The sequence below is a fragment of the Neoarius graeffei genome, chromosome 13 (genome assembly GCF_027579695.1).
Source record: "Neoarius graeffei isolate fNeoGra1 chromosome 13, fNeoGra1.pri, whole genome shotgun sequence".
NCBI lineage: Eukaryota > Metazoa > Chordata > Actinopteri > Siluriformes > Ariidae > Neoarius > Neoarius graeffei.
The window spans coordinates 27,039,086-27,062,413 of NC_083581.1; the positions used below are offsets into that span (position 1 = coordinate 27,039,086).

Below are 23,328 nucleotides of genomic sequence, written 5' to 3' on the forward strand. Positions count from 1 at the left end.
TTGCATTGATGAGTTCACCAGTGCTTTCTTTCTTTCTCAGGATGTACCAAACTGTAGATTTTGCTACTCCTAATATTGTAGCAATTTCTCGGATGGGTTTTTTCTGTTTTCGCAGCTTAAGGATGGCTTGTTTCACCTGCATGGAGAGCTCCTTTGACCACATGTTTTCTTCACAGCAAAATCTTCCAGATGCAAGCACCACACCTCAAATCAACTCCAGGCCTTTTATCTGCTTAACTGAGAATGACATAACGAAGGAATTGCCCACACCTGCCCATGAAATAGCCTTTGAGTCAATTGTCCAATTACTTTTGGTCCCTTTAAAAACAGGGTGGCACATGTTAAGGAGCTGAAACTCCTTAACCCTTCATCCAATTTTAATGTGGATACCCTCAAATGAAAGCTGAAAGTCTGGACTTTATGTCCATGTCCTTTATATAACTATAACCTGAATATGTTTCAGTAAACAGGTAAAAAAACAAAATTTGTGTCAGTGTCCAAATATACAACCCCGATTCCAAAAAAGTTGGGACAAAGTACAAATTGTAAATAAAAACGGAATGCAATGATGTGAAAGTTTCAAAATTCCATATTTTATTCAGAATAGAACATAGATGACATATCAAATGTTTAAACTGAGAAAATGTATCATTTAAAGAGAAAAATTAGGTGATTTTAAATTTCATGACAACAACACATCTCAAAAAAGTTGGGACAAGGCCATGTTTACCACTGTGAGACATCCCCTTTTCTCTTTACAACAGTCTGTAAACGTCTGGGGACTGAGGAGACAAGTTGCTCAAGTTTAGGGATAGGAATGTTAACCCATTCTTGTCTAATGTAGGATTCTAGTTGCTCAACTGTCTTGGGTCTTTTTTGTTGTATCTTCCGTTTTATGATGTGCCAAATGTTTTCTATGGGTGAAAGATCTGGACTGCAGGCTGGCCAGTTCAGTACCCGGACCCTTCTTCTACGCAGCCATGATGCTGTAATTGATGCAGTATGTGGTTTGGCATTGTCATGTTGGAAAATGCAAGGTCTTCCCTGAAAGAGACGTCGTCTGGATGGGAGCATATGTTGCTCTAGAACCTGGATATACCTTTCAGCATTGATGGTGTCTTTCCAGATGTGTAAGCTGCCCATGCCACACGCACTAATGCAACCCCATACCATCAGAGATGCAGGCTTCTGAACTGAGCGCTGATAACAACTTGGGTCGTCCTTCTCCTCTTTAGTCCGAATGACACGGCGTCCCTGATTTCCATAAAGAACTTCAAATTTTGATTCGTCTGACCACAGAACAGTTTTCCACTTTGCCACAGTCCATTTTAAATGAGCCTTGGCCCAGAGAAGACGTCTGCGCTTCTGGATCATGTTTAGATACGGCTTCTTCTTTGAACTATAGAGTTTTAGCTGGCAACGACGGATGGCACGGTGAATTGTGTTCACAGATAATGTTCTCTGGAAATATTCCTGAGCCCATTTTGTGATTTCCAATACAGAAGCATGCCTGTATGTGATGCAGTGCTGTCTAAGGGCCCGAAGATCACGAGCACCCAGTATGGTTTTCCGGCCTTGACCCTTACGCACAGAGATTCTTCCAGATTCTCTGAATCTTTTGATGATATTATGCACTGTAGATGATGATATGTTCAAACTCTTTGCAATTTAACACTGTCGAACTCCTTTCTGATATTGCTCCACTATTTGTCGGCGCAGAATTAGGGGGATTGGTGATCCTCTTCCCATCTTTACTTCTGAGAGCCGCTGCCACTCCAAGATGCTCTTTTTATACCCAGTCATGTTAATGACCTATTGCCAATTGACCTAATGAGTTGCAATTTGGTCCTCCAGCTGTTCCTTTTTTGTACCTTTAACTTTTCCAGACTCTTATTGCCCCTGTCCCAACTTTTTTGAGATGTGTTGCTGTCATGAAATTTCAAATGATCCAATATTTGGCATGAAATTTCAAAATGTCTCACTTTCGACATTTGATATGTTGTCTATGTTCTATTGTGAATACAATATCAGTTTTTGATATTTGTACATTATTGTATTCCGTTTTTATTTACAATTTGTACTTTGTCCCAACTTTTTTGGAATCGGGGTTGTATGTGGACCTAACTGTATACGTTAGACACAAGTCTGTCTCTGTAGGGATCCTATCCATGTTATCAGGCACTCATTCATATTCTTGTAATCAGCTGCGGATTTGCGTGCTACTTTGGAAACAGACTTCTTTATGAATTCTGTTTTTATTTACAGTTTACACAGTATCCCAACTTTTTTTGGAATTGGGGTTGTCGAAAATGACTGTTTCTACACTTGTTTTAACTTTCTGTTTAACTGTGTTCTGATGTTTACAAAAAGAGAATTTTTGTAAACATCAGAACACAGTTAAACAGAAAGTAATCATGGAAACCATATATTTCATTGAAAATAGTTCAAAGACAACATATCAAATGTTGAAACTGATACATTTTATTGTTTTTTGAAAAATATATGCTGATTTTGAATTTGATGTCAGCAAAATGTTTCAAAAAAATTGGGGCAGGGGCATGTTTACCACTGTGTTGCATCACCTCTACTTTAAACAGCACTCTGGAAACGTTTGGAAACTTACTGTAGTTTTGAAAGAGAAATGTTGTCCCATTCTTGCCTGATATAGAATTTCAGTTGCTCAACAGTTCGAGGTCTCCTCTGTTGTATTTTGCGGTTCATAATACGCCAAATGTTTTAAATGTGAGACAGGGCTGGACTGCAGGCAGGCCAGTTTAGCACCTGGACTCTTTTACTACGGAGCCATGCAGTTTTAATGTGTGCAGAAAGTGGTTTGGCATTGTCTTGCTGAAAGAAGGAAGGCCTTCCCTGAAAAAGATTTTGTCTGGATGGCAGCATTTTGCTCTGCAATGTGTATATATCATTCAGAATTAATGATGCCTTCTCAGATGTACAAGCTACCCATGTCATGCGCACTAATGCACCCTTATACCATCACAGATGCTGGCTTTTGAAGTGTGCACTGAGAAGCCGGATGTTCTCCTCTCCTCTTTAGCCTGAAGGACGCTGTGTCCATGATTTCTAAAAAGAATTTCTACTTTTGATTCATCAGACCCTGGGACAATTTTCCACTTTGCCTCAGTCCATCGTAAAAGAGCTCGGGCCCAGAGAAGGTGGCGATGTTTCTGGATATTGTTTATATCTGGTTTTAACTTGCATTTTTGGATGCAGTAATGAACTGTTTTCACAGATGATGGTTTTCTGAAGTGTTCCTGAGCCCATATAGTTATTTCCACTACAGATACGTGTCTGCTTTTAATGCAGTGTCTCCTGAGGGCCTGAAGATCACAGGCATCTAATGTCAGTTTTCAGCCTTGTCTCTTGCATACAGAGATTTCTCCAGATTCTCTGAATCTTTTAATGATATTATGTATCACAGATAATGTGATCTTTTTCAATCTTTTGTTGCCCCGTCCCAATTTTTCTGAAACGTGTTGCTGACATCAAATTCAAAATGAGCATATATTTAAAAAAAACAATAAAATTGATCAGTTTCAACATTTGATATGTTGTTTTTGTACTATTTTCAATGAAATATAGAGTTTCTGTGATTTGCAAATCTTCAAATTCTGTTTTTATTTATGTTTTATTCTGTGTCTCAACTTTTTTGGAATTGGGGTTGTACTATTTCTTTACGTTTATTGAGGTAAATAGACACAGGTGTATCACGCACACAATCCACTTTCTCCGCCTCTTCTCCTCTTCTGGAAAAAGCCAACCCTCTGGCTTCATGCGCACAATCCACTCTCTCCGCCTCATCTCCTCTTCCGGAAAAAAACAACCCTCTGGCTTCACGCACACAATCCACTCTCTCTGCCTCATCTCCTCTTCCGGAAAAAAACAGCCCTCTGGTTTCACGCACGCAATTCACTCTCTCTGCCTCGTCTCCTCTTTCGGAAAAAGCCAACCCACTCGCTCCGTCTCTTCTCCTTTTTCGGAAAAAGCCAACCCTCTCACTCCGCCTCTTCTCCTTTTTTGGAAAAAGCCAACCCTCTCGCTCCGCCTCTTCTCCTCTTTCGGAAAAAGCCAACCCACTCACTCCGCCTCTTCTCCTTTTTCGGAAAAAGCCAATCCACTCTCTCCGCCTCTTCTTCTTTCTCGGTAAAAGGTAAAAACTTCTTCCTGAACCGGTCCTGTTGTTACAGTTCACTGCACAACAATAAGGCATGGTTTTTCTTTGGAAATTCCTGAACGCACATCTGCACTCAAGCCGAACGGCAATGAAAATACACGGAAGTGGACTCAACTCAAGCGGTTTGTTTGTCTTAAATGACGTTACGCGTCGAGTGGTCACAAAAATAGCCGAACAGAAATTCGCCGCGATCCACGCTAACTTATTTTAATTATTACTTATTAACAATACTTCTTGGGACCAGAAGAAAATTACAGAGGATTTTTTAAAATATAAAGTTTCAAATGTGCATGAAATTAAAACCGTTGCCTATGAGCTTTAATCATCTTATATTTGGTTTGGTTGAACCTAATTAATTCAGTTTGTAATCAGGTATTTGACAGAACTTGCTGTCTGAATGTTAGGATGCTGCTGTGGTTTAGTCAGAATGAAATTCTCAGATGCTGTTTTCTCCATTTTGAGACTCATGTCAAAGAGAAGCATTCAGTTTCAAAATGTCTTTAGTTTTCAGAACTACATATATATTCTAAAATGTCAGTACTTCATTACGTGCTGGGTTTTCCCAAGCTGTCATGCATTTTCTAGTCAAACCAAAACCCAAGGCACACTGTCAAGTGATCAATCACAAAGAATTCTTCACATGAATTTGCGTTGAATTAACAGACTAATCTCTACTGACTGTCTTTGCTTACTCTTCATTGTTGCTGTTGCTGGGGGAATGCCATGGATATAGGGCCTTGTGTGTAACATTAACTATGTTTACAGCAACCATATGTTTTTTTTTTTATAAGGACGTGATCATCATGCGCTTACATCAGATGAGCAGAGATTGAGGCTAGGCTTTCTCAAAATGATTGTGCAACATAGAACAAATGCTGTATGACAGGGTTAACTTCTGCTATTGGTGGGTGTGGGTGTGTTAGGTTATAGTTCATGAAGTCCCTGGCCAAGAACTGGAAGTGGAGATATTTGACAAAGACCCTGATCAGGATGATTTCCTCGGGAGGTATGACAATGTTTTGTCATGAAAGCATCAGTTTTTTGCTACTTCCTTACTTGACCCCCTGCTTAATCTCATGACTTGCTCCTCCCCAACAACCTTTTGTTCTTTTTTTTTTTCCTCACAGGATCAAATTGGACTTGGGTGTTGTCAAGCAAGCACGAGTTTTGGATGAGGTTAAGACAGTTTTTTAATCTTCCTGTTATAAAAACAGTGTCAACTTTGTTCTCCTTCTCTGTTTTCCGGTGACTCTGTTCTACGGAAAATGCATGACCCACTTTTCCCTCACTTTAGCATTCAGTGGTTTAGTGTGTCATCTCCTCCCTCCACTCCACCACTCTGACTGTACATGGTCTGATTCAGTCTGATTTTTCTCCTTTCCACACTCCCCATTCCTTGATTTCAGTGGTTCACTCTGAAGGATGCACCGACTGGAAAGGTTCATCTCAAGCTTGAGTGGCTTTCATTACTGCAGTCTGCAGAGCGCCTTACTGAGGTCAGTCCAATCTAGTCTAGGATCGGACACCTTGTGTTAGATTGATATTATCCATAGAAAAGTCTCTGCCTATTGGTTTACCAAGGCCTTGTTTTATTCCTCAGGTCCTCCAGAAGAACGAGAACATCACCACCTTCGGGAAGACTGCTGATCCTCCCTCTGCTGCCATCTTGATTGTGTATCTGGATCGGGCCCAGGAGCTTCCTGTAAGTCCCAGTTTCAAGTTTTCAACCAACTGTTTCTGTATGCACACTGATTTTACATAATTTCTGGAGTATTAGATGCTTAGCAATAACCCATGGAGTGTTTTCATGCAGATGAAGAAAGGCAATAAAGATCCTAGTCCTTTGGTGCAACTTTCTGTTCAGGATACCACCAAAGAGAGCAGGGTGAGTCTTTAACTTCTGTTAAACACTGGGAACAGCACCAAACACTGAATATGTTTCTTGGTATACAAAACAGATAACATGTTTTAAACAGATACACATATACTCACCGGCCACTTTAATAGGAACTTGTTCTTGATTCAAAGATTCCTGTTCTTGGCTGCAGGAGTGGAACCCAGTGTGGTCTTCTGCTGTTGCATGCTGAGATACTTTTCTGCTCACTACGGTTGTTAAGAGTTGCTGTGAGTTAAAATATCCTTCCTGGCAGCTCGAACCAATCTGGCCATTTTCCTCTGACCTCTCTTATCAACAAGGCGTTTCCACCCACAGAACTGTTGCTCACGCAATGTTTTTTTGTTTCTCGCACCATTCTGTGTAAACTCTAGAGACTGTTATGTGTGAAAACCCCAGGAGATCAGCAGTTTCTGAAATACTCAAACCAGTAGATCTGGCACCAACACCCATGCCACAGTGAAAGCCACAGAGATCACAATTTTTCCCATTCTGATGTTTGACGTGAACATAAACTGAAGCTCTTGATTTGTATCTGCATGATTTTATGCATTGTGCTACTGTCAAGGAATTGGCTGATTAGAGAACTGCATAAAACAGCCGGTGGACAGGTGTACCAAATAAAGTGGCCGGTGAGTGTATGGTAGTGGTAGTCATAAAAGTCAAAAAGAAAAAAACCTTCATGCTCATTTCAGATATAGATATTTGAAGCATTCAAAAGATACATATAGTGTCACTGCATTGGACTCCTTCTGTATACCCTCCTCTTTTTTTTCCCATTTCAGACTTCTTCTGGCACTAACAACCCAGTGTGGGAGGAAGCCTTTACCTTTTTCATCCATGACCCTCGCAAACAGTCCCTTGACATTCAGGCACGTCTCGTTGCTAACTGATTACAGAAGCCTTTACTTGCTCGTCAGCTTATGGTATAACAGCCTCACTGCTTTTTCAGACTGTGTTGAAGAAATGATCTCACCTGAGTGGTTTTAAGACGTTAGCTACCAATTTGCATTACGCTGTTTGAAACTGAATGACTAAGTGCTAATTTATTTCATTTGAACCAAGTACCAAAGTCACCAAACCTGCTTGATATAAGAGGCTGTCCACACGGCAACGGATTCAGTTGAATCTGATAAAATTGTTTATCGTTTCGGCCTGGCGTCCACACGGCACCGGCGTTTTGGGTGCCCCAAAACGAGAACGGGTTCCAGAGTGGAAAAATCTGGCAACGGCGCCGTTGCGAAGTCGTCTGGATGAGTAGAACGGATTTGTTTACGATGACGTCACAACCACATGACTAGAACAAGCAGCACTCTCGCTGTTTTGTATGAACCACTGCATTGCATTCACTTTTGTATATAGCTTTTCTTTTAAATAAACAAGTAACTGAACCATTTCTTGAATTTCTTTTTTTTATTGGCTAAGACTGCTTTTCAAAATGTTCACACACAATATAAAAAGTTATATAAATTATATAAAAATGCTTTTCAAAATGTTCACACACAATAAGAAAATTAAGTTATATAAAACTATGCACACTAATAAAACTAATTTGTACACACAGAAGGCACGATTTCCTCGCGTAGTCGCAGCCATCTTCTTGTTGTTGTGTGTTTGTTCCTGTGAGTGCTTCACGCCGGGTAGAAGAAGGGGTTTATGCGCATGCGTCCTACTTTTTCTATTGTTCTGGTGTCTCCTATGGGACCGTCTTACAGCGCACGTAGAGGTGTGGCATGTGTATTGCATCGTTTTCAGCAAGCATTGCGTTGCCATATGGACCTGATATTTTACTGATCCGTTGCCCGTGTGGACGCGATATTTTTTTATATAACATCTCGTTGCCGTTGTCGTGTGGATGTAGCCTAAATCGGAGAATCCTAAAAATAAGGGTTTCACTTGAATTAGCCATGATAGCATGTTAGACAGTGGCTAGACTAAAGCCTATAAGAGGTTAGTCACCAATTTGCAAGATGCAAATTGGCACATCATAAACAAAGGTCACTGGCCGTCACTTGAACTTTTCAACATTTTCTCATGTTACAAAATGAAACTAGAACTGAAATTGACTTAACTTGGATTAAATATCATTAAAGGGATAGTTCGGGATTTTTGACATGAATCTATATGGTATCCCCGTCAGCAGTGTCGTGCATCCACACTGACTTACCCCCGACAGTGTTCTGTGAGCCTAGATATTGTACAGTGTTGGTCAGTGCACAAGTAGTTCCGGCAGGTTTCCTGGGGTCTGCAAAGTAACACGTTTTTCTTCTCAAAACAGCTCGTGTTCGAATGAGTGATTTATTAGCATAACAAAACCCTTGTAGTCCAAAAAGTCACACCTTGTAATTGCTTGGGGCTACTTTCTCTCAATAGCGATCAGTGCGCGCTGTCACTGTTAACAGTTGTGTGCGAGCTAGCCAACAACTTTCATTAGTTGTTCGACAGTGTTTAGCAGCAGCAAATTGCTTTCCTCCTCAGTATACAAGTGCGCTTCCATGGCAGGGAAAAAGAAACTACCACTGCTGCCTATGTAGTGCCCTATTTATACAAATAGGAGTCATTCAGGATTCAGCCATGACACGGAGCAAAAACATGTATTACATGTATGTACATGTATGTAACATGTATGTACATGCAGATGTCGTATGGTCAAAAGGCATCAAAAATCAAGTTGATGCATTACCATATAAGGAAGAAGGGACGCCAATTTCACCGAAGCACTTTTAATAGAAATGTACAAATCAATGTGCGCTAGCTAGCCAGCTAACTGATGTGCTATAAAGTCAGTGAGTGTAGCTTCTTCAGCAACTACTTCCGTTAGCGGAGCAAAAATAAACAGAACATTTGGTCATATTGTCATTAAAATGTAACTTACTCAATATTCATTTTTTATTTATAGAACTGTTGTATAAAAGCAACATTATACTCACAATTGCACTGAATATCAGCACAGCTGTGATTAGGCATACTTTTGCTCATGTGATATAGCTCAAATAAAAACAAGTTATGATTTTATAAGTATTCATTCCTGTTGTTGTGACACCTTTAAATTATATCTGGTACACTTTGTTGCCATCACAAGTTGTATAATTAGTTGACTGGAGTCTCTTTGTGTGCATTTAAAGCATCATGTGATCTCAGTATGTGTGTTTTCTGTGATTTTTAAAATATCTGGACTTTCTTTCAGGTGAAAGATGATGACAGGTCTCTGTCTCTGGGTACTTTGTCCATCCCTCTGTCTCGCCTGCTTTCTGTTGCTGAACTCAGCATGGACCAGTGGTTCCAGCTGGAGAACTCGGGCCCTGCGAGTCGCATCTACATGAACATCATACTGAGGGTGAGATCAGTATATCCAGTCATTCAGTGAAAAGTACACTGTTGGATTTTTTGTCTTGCTGCTGATATGCTCTCAAAATAACCCTTAGTTAGACTAGTTATTTTTAAAAAACTTATTCCACAGGTCAAAAAATATCTGAACGTGGCATTTGTAATAGAAACATAAATTTAAAAAATGGTTATAATTATAAATGAGGGCGGCACGGTGGTGTAGTGGTTAGCGCTGTCGCCTCACAGCAAGAAGGTCCGGGTTCGAGCCCCGGGGCCGGCGAGGGCCTTTCTGTGTGGAGTTTGCATGTTCTCCCCGTGTCCGCGTGGGTTTCCTCCGGGTGCTCCGGTTTCCCCCACAGTCCAAAGACATGCAGGTTAGGTCAACTGGTGACTCTAAATTGACCGTAGGTGTGAATGTGAGTGTGAATGGTTGTCTGTGTCTATGTGTCAGCCCTGCGATGACCTGGCGACTTGTCCAGGGTGTACCCCGCCTTTCGCCCGTAGTCAGCTGGGATAGGCTCCAGCTTGCCTGCGACCCTGTAGAACAGGATGAAGTGGCTAGAGATAATGAGATGAGATGAATTATAAATGAAAATGTTTCTTAGAGATATTGAGCCCAGGAAATAAAGCAGAATAAATTTGTCTTTTTTAGTAATACACTGAAAAATGTCACTTTGACCAAATAGAACTTAAAACAATACAATAATCTTCAACATATAATCTGCAAATTGTTTGCTTTGTACCCACAGGTACTTTGGGTTAATGAAGAGGGCATTCCTACCTCACCTGTATCCCCACTTCCCACTGATCCATTCTCTGGAGAAGGAGAAAAAGGTATCAGCTCAGTTGTGACATCAGGAGGGACCAATACATTACCCACACGTCCACAGCACACCAGCCCAGATGCCAATTTTGCCTCTGAGGTGAGCATTTAGCTATTTGAAAGTCATTGCATTAAAATGGAATATATTGAACTATTCTTCTTTTCCAGGGTGTTCTGAGGATCCACCTGAAGGAGGCCCAGGCTCTCATAGCTAAAGACAGCTTCATGGGTGGCATGGTGAAGGGCAAAAGTGATCCCTACGTAAAGATACGTGTGGGAGGGCTGACCTTCAAGAGCAGCGTCATAAAGGAGAACCTCAACCCAGTCTGGAACGAACTTTATGAGGTACATGACCATTTACAAGGTTGACCATGAGCGCTTTCTTGCACAGGAGGGGTTTTAGGAAATAATCTGGATAGACTCTCTGATTCTGAACATCTCAACATTCCCAATGTTAGTCCACTTGAACTAAATTTGAAATTGTGATAGACTAGAGATGAGTTGATAGTCTACTGATGATCTGTGGAATGCCAAGAGTTAAATACTGAATGGTTCAATTAAAGTAAAGCTAAAAGCAACGAATGAACATACTACAGAATGTGTCTAGTTCTGTCCTTGGACTTAAGCCCATTTTTCTTGTGTGATACAAAAAAATAGGATGTGCTGGATCAAGTGTTGTTTTATATGCTGACAAATAATGAGACGGGAAGTCATATTGTGAAATTAAACCAAATTTGCAGTGATTATTCATTTGATGACTATTTACCTAGCAATTTATTGGCAATGTACTACAACCCCAATTCCAAAAAAGTTGGGATGCTGTGTAAAATGTAAATAAAAACAGAATGCAATGATTTGCAAATCATGGAAACCCTATATTTCATTGAAAATAGTAGTATCGAATGTTGAAACTGAGAAATCTTATAATTTTCTGAAAAATATATTCTCGTTTTGAATTTGATGCCATCAACACATTTGAAATAAGTTGGGACAGGGGCTTGTTTACCATTGTGTTGCATCACCTCTACTTTTAACAACACTCTGTAAACATTTGGGAACTGAGGAGACCACTTGCTGTAGTTTTGAAAGAGAATGTTGTCCCGTTCTTGGCTGATATACAATTTCACCTGCTCAACAGTTCAGAGTCTCCTTTGTTGTATATTGTGCTTCATAATGTGCATAATGGGAGACTGGTCTGGATTGTTGGCAGGCCAGTTTAGCAGCCCGACTCTTTTACCTGGGGTTGTAGACTTTGATTAGATGTTTATTTCAATGCTTGCCATATACAGTATCACTCATATATCATACTAATAATCATTTATGATTACAGCATGTTATTAATATATGATGTTTTCTTCTTCATTTGGAATTTTTATCCCATTTTTTGGGCTTAAAGGAAAGTACTTGTGTTTAAAAGTGGTGGTCTGGATGCTATTGGAAATCCTGCCTTCGACAACTTTACTCAAGAAAAATCTGGCAACCGTAGATATGTGAAGTAAACACAAGATTGGACAGTTTTACATAAACCAACTCTGAACTTTGCACCAACCCTTTATATGGTCCAAAATGTTGGCTATTTGATGACCGTCATCTAACATGCTCTTGCTAGTCTATACTGTAGATGTTTTGTTGACTGTTTGTGGATTTGCCTCAGTTTAATTCTGTCATTTGTGATCAGTTGTACACATGATCATTCTTTTGTTCTCTGGTTTGCATCTTCAGTGTAGAGAGCTCCATAAGTTATGCATGGCTGTGTGTGTGCTTATTCACTTTGCAGGTGATTCTCACGGCACTCCCAGGCCAAGAAGTGCAGTTTGATTTGTATGACAAAGACATGGATCAGGACGACTTCCTTGGCAGGTAGCAGAATGCTAACCTTCTCCAGAATGCTCTGGATATGTGCTCTAATGTATTTTTAATGTTATCATGTTTGTACTGTACTTTGATATCAGAATAATATTACTTACTCCATTACTACATTAAAGATACATTATATTAACTATTAGTATAAATACGGAGATTATTATAGGAAATCACGCGTGCGCCGATTGGTTGAAAGATTCGGACTATTTCTCAATAATCACCTTGAGCAACTCGGCAAAATGGCGGCCAATCGTTTTGTCACTGTAAGTGAGGAAGAATTACAAACGATGAATAAAATGCTGTTCCTAAAAGCACTAAAGATGCTACAAAGTTTGGTCTAAAACTATTCAAAGGTAAGGTAGAATTGTGATTTATTTTATCGATTTCAAAACAAAATATTTTATGTGACTCGGCATAGATAAGTGACACAAGTCTGTGCCACGCCTTTATTACATTTGCTTGCCACTTTTTGAAGTTTGAAATTAATTATTTTTTTAAAAAGATTTTTTAAAATAATCGCCTGTGTATTTATGCTAAAACAATTATCCTCCTCAGGCTCAGTGAATATTGGTGAATAATAACCTCAAATTTCGTCTCGGATATTATTCACCGATATTCACTTCACCTTTGGTGAATAATTGTTAATTTAGGTATAGTTACTACTTTTGATACCTCATATATATATTTATACAGTATATTTATGTATGCATGTAGTATATTTCTCAGTTTCATTTCTGCAGAAAAAATGTATGCAGTACATTTTTTTAATAATCGTTGTTTCTTGCCAGGTTTAAGCTGAGTCTAAGTGACCTCATTAGCTCCCAGTTTACTGATCAGGTGAGACTTACTACTTAATATGTGTTTTAGACTGACAAGACTTATACATTACCAGTGAAAAGTCTAGACACACTAGATTGACTGTATAATTTGGGGTAAGACACCACAAAATGAGTCCAGTTGGTCAAAAAAAAAAAAGAAAAGTTGTTTTTGCTGCATATTGTAAATCTACAGATGTTTATATTTAAAAGAAGGAAATGTTTGTTAAATTTAATGCAGCCAATCCAGAGAAATTAGTGGAAATTTTTAATGTATCATCATCTTACAAGAAAATCAAGTTTGGAGGAAATCAGCTGGAAACTTCCATCCATCTATCCATCCATCCATTATCTGTAGCCACTTATCCTGTTCTACAGGGTCGCAGGCAAACTGGAGCCTATCCCAGCGGACTACGGGCGAAAGGCAGGGTACACCCTGGACAAGTCGCCAGGTTATTGCAGGGCTGACACACAGAGACAAACAACCATTCACACTCACATTCACACCTACGGTCAATTTAGAGCCACCAATTAACCTAACCTGCATGTCTTTGGACTGTGGGGGAAACTGGAGCACCCGGAGGAATCCCATGCAGATATGCCGCTTTTCCACTACCAACGCGGCTGAGTTGGGCTGAGCCGTGCCGTGCTGAGTTGGGCTGAGTCGAGCTGAGTGGGGCTGTTGGAGTTGCATTTCGACTACAACTGCGCTGAACCGTGCTGGCTGGAAGTGGGTGGACACATTGGGTGGAGTTAGCGAAAGTGGGTGGACGTCACCTGATGTTGTTAGGCGGCGCAAACAGTGACATCAGTGATCTTTTAAGCGGTAGTCTCACGACCCGGATAGTAAACAATAAACATGGAGTCTTTAGTGTTGCTGGTCTTGGTGCTGTGGCTTGTTGTCACCGACAACGCCAACAGATACTGGCAAGAGCGTATAGATGAGGCGAGGCGCATAAAAGGCTTCATAATTCTCGTAATTCGTAATTCTTCTTCTTCCGGGTTTACGGTGTTTACAGATCCCAGCGTGCTCGCGGGGTGTGTGTGGGCATGTGAGGACACTCCTCCTCACCAATCAGTGCACAGAGGAGTGTCTCCTCATGCCCCTAGCCCCACTCGGCTCGGTTTGGCTCGCTTCAGCCCCACTCCAAAACCGTGCGAGTTTTGGGTGCTGAGCAGGGCTGAAGCGAGCTGAGTCGTGCTGCTCTGAGGTAGTCGAAACGCGAGCCGTGTCGGGCTGAAGTGAGCTGAAGTGAGCTGAAAAAGGGTAGTGGAAAAATACAGGGAGAACATGCAAACTCCACACAGAAAGGCCCTCATCTAAAGCTGGAAACTTTATGATGTATAAATTGAAAGTAATGCATAGCACACATTTATTTCACCTAAAAAGTCATATTTATAGGTTGTTTTACAGTATAATCTTTTGGTGACGGATACATTAGAGATTAAAGACACACTCTCGTTTCAAATTGCTATATCTCAGATTAAACTTTTGCAATGCTGGACTCATTTTGTAGTGACACAGTCCATTTTCATTTTCTGAATGACGTGCTGATAAAGGCTGATGGCTGAAATGTGTTGAATTATCTAAATAATAGTTGTATATTTCTGAATCAAAAGGCTGCATTCCGAATCAATATCTTGCATTTGATGCAAAATAAGTATTTAAAATGAAATACTTCCCTCCAACAACTAGATTTCATTTAGAACTTATTAAAAGCAGATCGAAGCACAGCCTTTTGGTGACTGCATTCAAAACAGCAGAAAGTACTGAATGTATGAACATTGCCAATAAAAGGAGCACGCATTTGTGTACCTGTGTGTTCCAGTGGTATGACTTGAATGATGTGAAATCAGGACGGGTTCATCTGACGTTAGAATGGGTGCCAAGAGTTTCAGACCCGACCAAACTTGAACAGGTGAACCCAACGTTTTTCCTGCCTAAAACACTTTTCTAAAACACTTTCTGTAGGTTATATAATGCATCCTGCTTTAGAACAGTGTGATATCTGGGTCATTTGGTATCTTTATATGTTAGATTTTATGCTACCAGTCTCAGCAGTCGTACATGAATAAAGTGGTGCCGTCTGCAGCCATCCTCTTCATGTATGTAGAGCGAGCCCATGGTCTGCCTGTGAGTCTTTTCTGCTTTCTTTGCTATAGTATTACTTTGCTAAGAACAGTTAAACATGTTTGTTTTGCGCTTTCATGTTCTCACTTTAGATTATTTAAATCATGGGGCAGTGTCCAGTACAGTGGTCATGTTTTTTTTTTTTTTATATTGTAATAGGTTGGATTTAAAGGTGGTAATAAAGACGACTGTTATCTCATCTCATCTCATTATCTCTAGCTGCTTTATCCTGTTCTACAGGGTCGCAGGCAAGCTGGAGCCTATCCCAGCTGACTATGGGCGAAAGGCGGGGTACACCCTGGACAAGTCGCCAGGTCATCACAGGGCTGACACATAGACACAGGCAACCATTCACACTCACATTCACACCTACAGTCAATTTAGAGTCACCAGTTAACCTAACCTGCATGTCTTTGGACTGTGGGGGAAACCGGAGCACCCGGAGGAAACCCACACGGACATGGGGAGAACATGCAAACTCCACACAGAAAGGCCCTCGCCGGCCACGGGGCTCGAACCCGAACCTTCTTGCTGTGAGGCGACAGCGCTAACCACTACACCACCCACGACTGTTATTGTAACTGAAAAAGATGTGCACTTCCTAGAGCGGCAAAATCTGTATATATTAACATTTGATATATTTGTGTGTGATAATTTTGTCTGTTTTATGGAGAAATACTACTCAGAGTCTTAAAGTCTGCAAAGTACTGCTTTTACACAAACATTGTGAATTGTGTGTACTGTGTGTACTGTTATGTGAACTCACATAATGCTTGAATCAGGTTATATGAAGAAGGAAGTAAAGTTAATTCTATGCTTTAACGACTTCTCTTTGTATTTTTCATGTTAACTGATATTTATTCTAGTTAAAGAAGAATGGAAATGAGCCAGTAGTGGGAGCTGAGCTGATTCTCAAGAATACTTTCACCAGGAGTAAAGTAAGATTTAAAAGATGCAAAATTGCAAAACATTTGTGTGCATGTTTTTTGTTACAGTGTAGATGGTGCACTTAAAGGTGCTGACTGCAAAGTTGAATTCTGGGCGAAATGTTCTATTTCTGTTGGAATTTCGAGATGTTTCACTGCTGCACACACCATGTATCTTGTGTGTAAACGTTTAGCCGAGATAAAAAGCGTCCCACATTTTACCATTCCGGAGATTGCCGAAGCAAGTGAGCAACAGTATCACATGACCACCGTGGCGCGTGTTTGACCTACTTTTAACCAAAATAAGTCGGCGTGGGCAAACATGGCAGACTCTGTTCTCCCACCAGCTAAAAGCCAGCAGAAAAAAAAGGAAAGCCTGCCTAGTGAGTGTAACTGCAAGATAGAGCAATATTAGATGACAAGTCATTTTTCTGGACAGATAACTAAATCATTCTAGCTAGTGCTTAGCTATCTTAGCCTTAGGGCCTCTGCATGCTCTTGCGACAAGGCTTTCGCAGATCGCTTTTCGCAGACAGTTGTAATTTATCGTTGAGCGGGGAGTAATAGGCGTGCGCGATGTTATTCACCGGCACAACGCAAGGGGGCGCGAAGTCGCTAGGAGTAGTTGGTGGGTGTGGTTAGTGGAGTGTTTATCCTCCGGTTACTTATAATGACTAGAACTTTTTTTTTTTATAATGACTAGAACTGGAGTCGTATAGATGTACGTACTTCCTCAATCAACCGCTCTTCATGCTGCTCCATCTTCGCTCGTGTTTTTAAAAATGCCGGTCGTGAAAACAAACCAAACCGGGAAAGTAGGGAAGCGGAAGTGCGTGTACAGCGGATGTAGAGTGGACCAATCAGAGCCCTCTTGTCTGCGACGCTGTCTGCGAGGCTTCTGCGGTGGTCACAATTTTTGGGAGGTGCGCGCAGAGCGTCTGCGAAGGTGGGGGGGCTACGCAGATGCTGTCTGCGACGCCGTCTGCGAGGACTGGGTTGTCAGCATACAGTCGGAGGAAAATGTTTGTACACCCTTTGGAATTTTTCACATTTCTGCCTAAATTGGTCATAAAACATCATCTGAACTCTCCAGCAATCTTAAGAATGAACAAACAGTGTCTGCTTGAACTAAAACCACCCAAACATTTGCGTTTTATCATATTTTTATTGACCATAAGATGGAATTATTCACAGGATAGGGAGGCATAAGTAAGTACACCCTTTGATTTAGTAGCTGGTTGACCCTCCTCTGGCTGCAATAACTTCAACCGGACGTTTCCTGTAGTTGCAGACTAGACGGGCACAACGATCAGGAGAAATCTTGCACCATTCCTCTTTGCAAAACTGTTGCAATTCAGCAAGATTCCTGGGATGCCTGGAATGGATGGCTTTCTTGAGGTCATGCCACAACATCTCGATTGGATTGAGGTCGGGGCTTTGACTGGGCCATTCCAGAATATGAATTTTGTTCTTCTGAAACCATTCTAATGTCGACCTGCTTCTGTGTTTAGGGTCATTGTCCTGTTGCAGGACCCATCCTCTCTTGAGTTTCAACTTTTTGACAGATTGCCTCAGGTTTTTCTGCAAAATAGCTTGATATACTTGAGAATTCATTTTCCCATTGATTATAGCCAGTTGTCCAGGCCCAGAGGCAGCAAAGCACCCCCACACCATGATGCTACCGCCGCCATACTTGACGGTGGGGATGAGGTTTTGCTGATGGTGTGCTGTACCGACTTTCCTCCACACATGATGTGGTGTGTTCCCCCCAAACAATTCAACTTTGGTTTCATCAGACCACAATATGTTTTTCCAGTGGTGCTGAGGAGCATCCAAATGCTTTTTCGCAAGCTCCAAACGAGCAGAAATGTTCTTTCTGGACAGCAATGGCTTCCTCCGTGGCCTTCTCCCATGAATCCCATTCTTGTTCAGTGTCTTTCTTATAGTAGATGTGTCCACAGAGATGTCTGCATGTTTCAGTGATTTCCTCAAGTCTTCAGCGGACACTCTTGGATTCTTTTTTACCTCATTGATGATGACTCGCAGTGCCTTTGGAGTGATCTTCGCAGGGTGGCCACTCCTTGGCAGAGTAACAACCGTTCCAAATTGTCTCCATTTATACACAATTTTTCTAATTGTAGACACATGAACACCAAGGGTCTTAGAGATGGTTTTGTAACCCTTTTTAGCTTTATACAAATCAATTATTTTGTGTCTTAAGTCTTCAAACAGCTCCTCTGAGCGAGGCATGATGCACAGAACATGCCTCTCATCAAAACACACCTTTTAACTGGTTTTCCAGTGGGGTGGGTAGCTTACGACACACCTCAGTGATTGGACATCAGGTTGGCTCACACCTGAGTCAAATTGTTTAATCATCTAATTAGTCTAATTAGCTCTTGGATGAGCCTTAGCTAAGGGTGTACTTGCTTATGCCTCCCTATCCTGTCAATATTTCCATCTTATGGCCAATAAAAATATGATAAAATGCAAATGTTTGAGTGGTTTTAGTTCAAGCAGACACTGTTTGTTCATTCTTAAGATTGCTGGAGAGTTCAGGCGATGTTTTATGACCAATTTAGGCAGAAATGTAAAAAATTCCAAAGAGTGTACAAACATTTTCCTCCGACTGTAAATTGGCCTTTAGAATGCATGGGCTTGACTCCACGGTAGTGAGTATGGAGTTATACGCCTAATGTTTTAATCTTACAGAGAAAGAAACGATAACACAAAAGCAGTAACAGAGAAAAGATGTATTCATCTTTTGTTTCACAAATCTATTCGCAAACGTCTACCCACAAATTACACCCCTGCGATGCAAACCTGTCCGAGGTCGATGCAGAGTCACGATGTTTTCCGCATGTCACCATCTTTGTGTGACACAGTTCCATAGTTATGCTAATTACTTAAAGCTCCTCGCATTTGGCTGTTTCCGTAGGGCCGTGCTGTTTACCTCAAGAGATAGGAAAACGGTCCTAAAACAGAGGAATGCGACCCTCAGCATATCAAAATGATTACATCTCATCCGCATGATATTGTTCTTGTGAGACATAGGAAAATGCTATGCATAATAATGTTTTTTTTTTAATTTCAGATGACTTTGTAGTCAGTACCCATCCATCCATCCATCCATTATCTGTAGCCGCTTATCCTGTCCCACAGGGTCGCAGTCAGTACCTTTAAATAAAAAAAAAAATCATCAATCAAATATAGTATATATTTATTGTTAATATAACTGTGAAATACTTTAGGATTCTTGATTCATTTATTTATATAGGATCTGTGCAAAAAATGATCAACTCTGCTTGGGTCAGCTGATTGTTGTGATTTGTGGCATTTCAAACCCATGTGTTGCTAACATGCCAACAATGGAGGTGCAGTGTGCCCTCAGGTAGACAATCTACACAACAGCAATACTCATAACATGGTTAAAGGATCCGTTTTCCGTCTCCGTGTTTCTTTTTTAATTGTCTTCACTGGCCATTATAAACGTTGATACTGATTTATCGGCAATTAAGTCATATCAGCCAAAAATATCGGAATGCTGATTTATTGATCAGGCCCTGGTCCTTATTATTATCATGTGATCTTTAACTGCATTCAAGATTTTTGTTTAAATTCTTTTGCAGACATGTTTGCCTATTTTAATTAAATTAGTGTAATTTAGCCCTTGGTTTATCTCTACTTAAAGAGAGTTAAATGCAGCAGAATTTAATCCTTTAGTCTGTCCAGCTCTCTCACCTCCTCATCTGTACAGTACAGTCTACTCAAATAGATCAGCTTCCAAAGCTACACTTTCCATAACTCTATCATACAACTACAGTGGTGCTTGAAAGTTTGTGAACCCTTTAGAATTTTCTATATTTCTGCATAATTATGACCTAAAACATCAGATTTTCACACAAGTCCTAAAAGTAGATAAAGAGAACCCGGTTAAACAAATGAGACAAAAATATTATACTTGGTCATTTATTTATTGAGGAAAATGATCCAATATTACATATCTGTGAGGGGCAAAAGTATGTGAACCTTTGCTTTCAGTATCTGGTGTGACCCCCTTGTGCAGCAATAACTGCAACTAAACGTTTGCGGTAACTGTTGATCAGTCCTGCACACCGGCTTGGAGGAATTTTAGCCCATTCCTCCATACAGAACAGCTTCAACTCTGGGATGTTGGTGGGTTTCCTCACATGAACTGCTCGCTTCAGGTCCTTCCACAACATTTCGATTGGATTAAGGTCAGGACTTTGACATGGCCATTCCAAAACATTAACTTTATTCTTCTTTAACCATTCTTTAGTAGAACGACTTGTGTGCTTAGGGTCGTTGTCTTGCTGCATGACCCACCTTCTCTTGAGATTCAGTTCATGGACAGATGTCCTGACATTTTCCTTTAGAATTCGCTGGTATAATTCAGAATTCATTGTTCCATCAATGATGGCAAGCCGTCCTGGCCCAGATGCAGCAAAGCAGGCCCAAACCATGATACTACCACCACCATGTTTCACAGATGGGATAAGGTTCTTATGCTGGAATGCAGTGTTTTCCTTTCTCCAAACATAACACTTCTCTTTTAAACCAAAAAATTTTATTTTGGTCTCGTCCGTCCACAAAAGATTTTTCCAATAGCCTTCTGGCTTGTCCATGTGATCTTTAGCAAACTGCAGACGAGCAGCAATGTTCTTTTTGGAGAGCAGTGGCTTTCTCCTTGCAACCCTGCCATGCACACCATTGTTGTTCAGTGTTCTCCTGATGGTGGACTCATGAACGTTAACATTAGCCAATGTGAGAGACGCCTTCAGGTGCTTAGAATTTACCCTGGGGTCCTTTGTGACCTCGCCAACTATTACACGCCTTGCTCTTGGAGTGATCTTTGTTGGTCGACCACTCCTGAGGAGGGTAACAATGGTCTTGAATTTCCTCCATTTGTACACAATCTGTCTGAATGTGGATTGGTGGAGTCCAAACTCTTTAGAGATGGTTTTGTAACCTTTTCCAGCCTGATGAGCATCAACAATGCTTTTTCTGAGGTCCTCAGAAATCTCCTTTGTTTGTGCCATGATACACTTCCACAAACATGTGTTGTGAAGATCAGACTTTGATAGTTTCTTGTTCTTTAAATAAAACAGGGTGCCCACTCACACCTGATTGTCATCCCATTGACTGACAACATCTGACTCTAATTTCACCTTCAAATCAACTGCTAATCCTAGAGGTTCACATACTTTTGCTACTCACGGATATGTAATATTGGATCATTTTCCTCAATAAATAAATGACCAAGTATAATATTTTTGTCTCACTTGTTTAACTGGGTTCGCTTTATCTACTCTTAGGACTTGTGTGAAAATCTGATGTTTTAAGTCAGATTTATGCAGAAATATAGAAAATTCTAAAGGGTTCACAAACTTTCAAGCACCACTGTATATCTGCATTACATTCTGAAACTGTTCAGTGTTTACTGTCTCCACTGCTCCTGCATTGGATTTCTTAAGACGCTCTTAGCCTTACATTTTTAGGAGCTAACAGCCAAACCTGACTCCACATCTCATCCGCATGATATTATTCTTGTGGGACATAGGAAAATGCCATGCACAATAAAAAATTTTTGAAAATTTCAGATGACTTTGCAGTCAGTACCTTTAAATAATAATACTAATAATTATAGTAGTAGTAGTAATAGCCATTAAGCAATACTGTATGAGAAGATGTGAAGTTACACTGAATATCAGCACGGTTGTGATTTGGTCGTAGCTAATCACAGCTGTGCTGATATTCAGTACAACAGCATGACCTTGAGTGTGATTTTGCTTTTATACAACAGTTCTATAAATAAGAAATTAACATCAAGTAGGTGACATTTCGGACACAATATAGCCAAATGTTCTGTTTATTTTTGCTCTGCTAGCAGAAATACAGCCTGAAAAAGCCACACTCACTTTATACGGTGGTGCTTGGAAGTTTGTGAACCCTTTAGAATTTTCTATATTTCTGCATAAATATGACCTAAAACATCATTGGATTTTCACACAAGTCCTAAAAGTAGATAAAGAGAACCCAGTTAAACACATGAGACAAAAGTATTATACTTGATCATTTATTTATTGAGGAAAATTATCCAATATTACATATCTGTGAGTGGCAAAAGTATGTGAACCTTTGCTTTCAGTAAAGACCCTTTTGTGCAGCAATAACTGCAACTAAACGTTTCCGGTAACTGTTGATCAGTCCTGCACACCGGCTTGGAGGAATTTTAGCCCATTCCTCCATACAGAACAGCTTCAACTCTGGGATGTTGGTGGGTTTCCTCACATGAACTGCTCGCTTCAGGTCCTTCCACAACATTTCGATTGGATTAAGGTCAGGACTTCGACTTGGCCATTCCAAAACATTAACTTTATTCTTCTTTAACCATTCTTTGGTAGAACGACTTGTGTGCTTAGGGTCGTTGTCTTGCTGCATGACCCACCTTCTCTTGAGATTCAGTTCGTGGACAGATGTCCTGACATTTTCCTTTAGAATTCGCTGGTATAATTCAGAATTCATTGTTCCATCAATGATGGCAAGCCGTCCTGGCCCAGATGCAGCAAAACAGGCAAAACCATTATACTACCACCACCATGTTTCGCAGATAGGATAAGGTTCTTATGCTGGAATGCAGTGTTTTCCTTTCTCCAAACTTCTCTTTTAAACCAAAATTTCTCTTTTGGTCTCATCCATCGACAAAACATTTTTCCAATAACCTTCTGGCTTATCCACGTGATCTTTAGCAAACTGCAGACGAGCAGCAATGTTCCTTTTGGAGAGCAGTGGCTTTCTCCTTGCAACCCTGTCATGCACACCATTGTTGTTCAGTGTTCTCCTGATGGTGGACTTATGAACGTTAACATTAGCTAATGTGAGAGACACCTTCAGGCTACATCCACACGACAACGGCAACGAGATGTTATTTAAAAATATATCGCGTCCAAATGGGCAACAATCAGTAAAATATCAGGTCCACATGGCAACGCAACGCTTGCTGAAAACGATGCAATACACATGCCACACCTCTAGGGGCGCTGTAAAACGGTCCCTTCGGAGACACGAGAACAATAGAAGAAGTAAGGACGCATGCGCATAAACTATTATGCGCGAGACTTCATATTAGCCACAAAGTCAGGAAAATCTGTTCGGAAAATTACATTATAATGACCAAATACAATGAAAAGTATTTTTCCAGTCTCACCTGTGAAAGGTAATCCCATGTGATCTCGTTTGGACAGCAAACCTGTTGGTACAGTTAAACGCAGCTAATCTTTATTCTCCGCTTTGATCTTTCCAATATGGCGGCGAGGATGACCTATGATTCTACGCG

General features: G+C 40.6%; 1 protein-coding gene across 1 annotated transcript in view; it reads left to right on the forward strand.

Annotated features, from left to right (window-relative positions):
• esyt1a (extended synaptotagmin-like protein 1a) overlaps positions 1–23,328 on the forward strand; it is a 91,064-nt gene that overhangs the window by 40,511 nt on the left and 27,225 nt on the right. The window contains exons 10-23 of the mRNA XM_060937430.1: positions 5,116–5,198; positions 5,320–5,368; positions 5,599–5,688; positions 5,793–5,894; positions 6,006–6,077; positions 6,872–6,958; positions 9,274–9,423; positions 10,163–10,336; positions 10,405–10,581; positions 12,014–12,096; positions 12,888–12,936; positions 14,744–14,833; positions 14,953–15,048; positions 15,912–15,983. Coding sequence (XP_060793413.1) covers positions 5,116–5,198; positions 5,320–5,368; positions 5,599–5,688; positions 5,793–5,894; positions 6,006–6,077; positions 6,872–6,958; positions 9,274–9,423; positions 10,163–10,336; positions 10,405–10,581; positions 12,014–12,096; positions 12,888–12,936; positions 14,744–14,833; positions 14,953–15,048; positions 15,912–15,983 — 1,374 coding nt within the window. The remainder of the gene's footprint in view (positions 1–5,115; positions 5,199–5,319; positions 5,369–5,598; positions 5,689–5,792; positions 5,895–6,005; positions 6,078–6,871; positions 6,959–9,273; positions 9,424–10,162; positions 10,337–10,404; positions 10,582–12,013; positions 12,097–12,887; positions 12,937–14,743; positions 14,834–14,952; positions 15,049–15,911; positions 15,984–23,328) is intronic.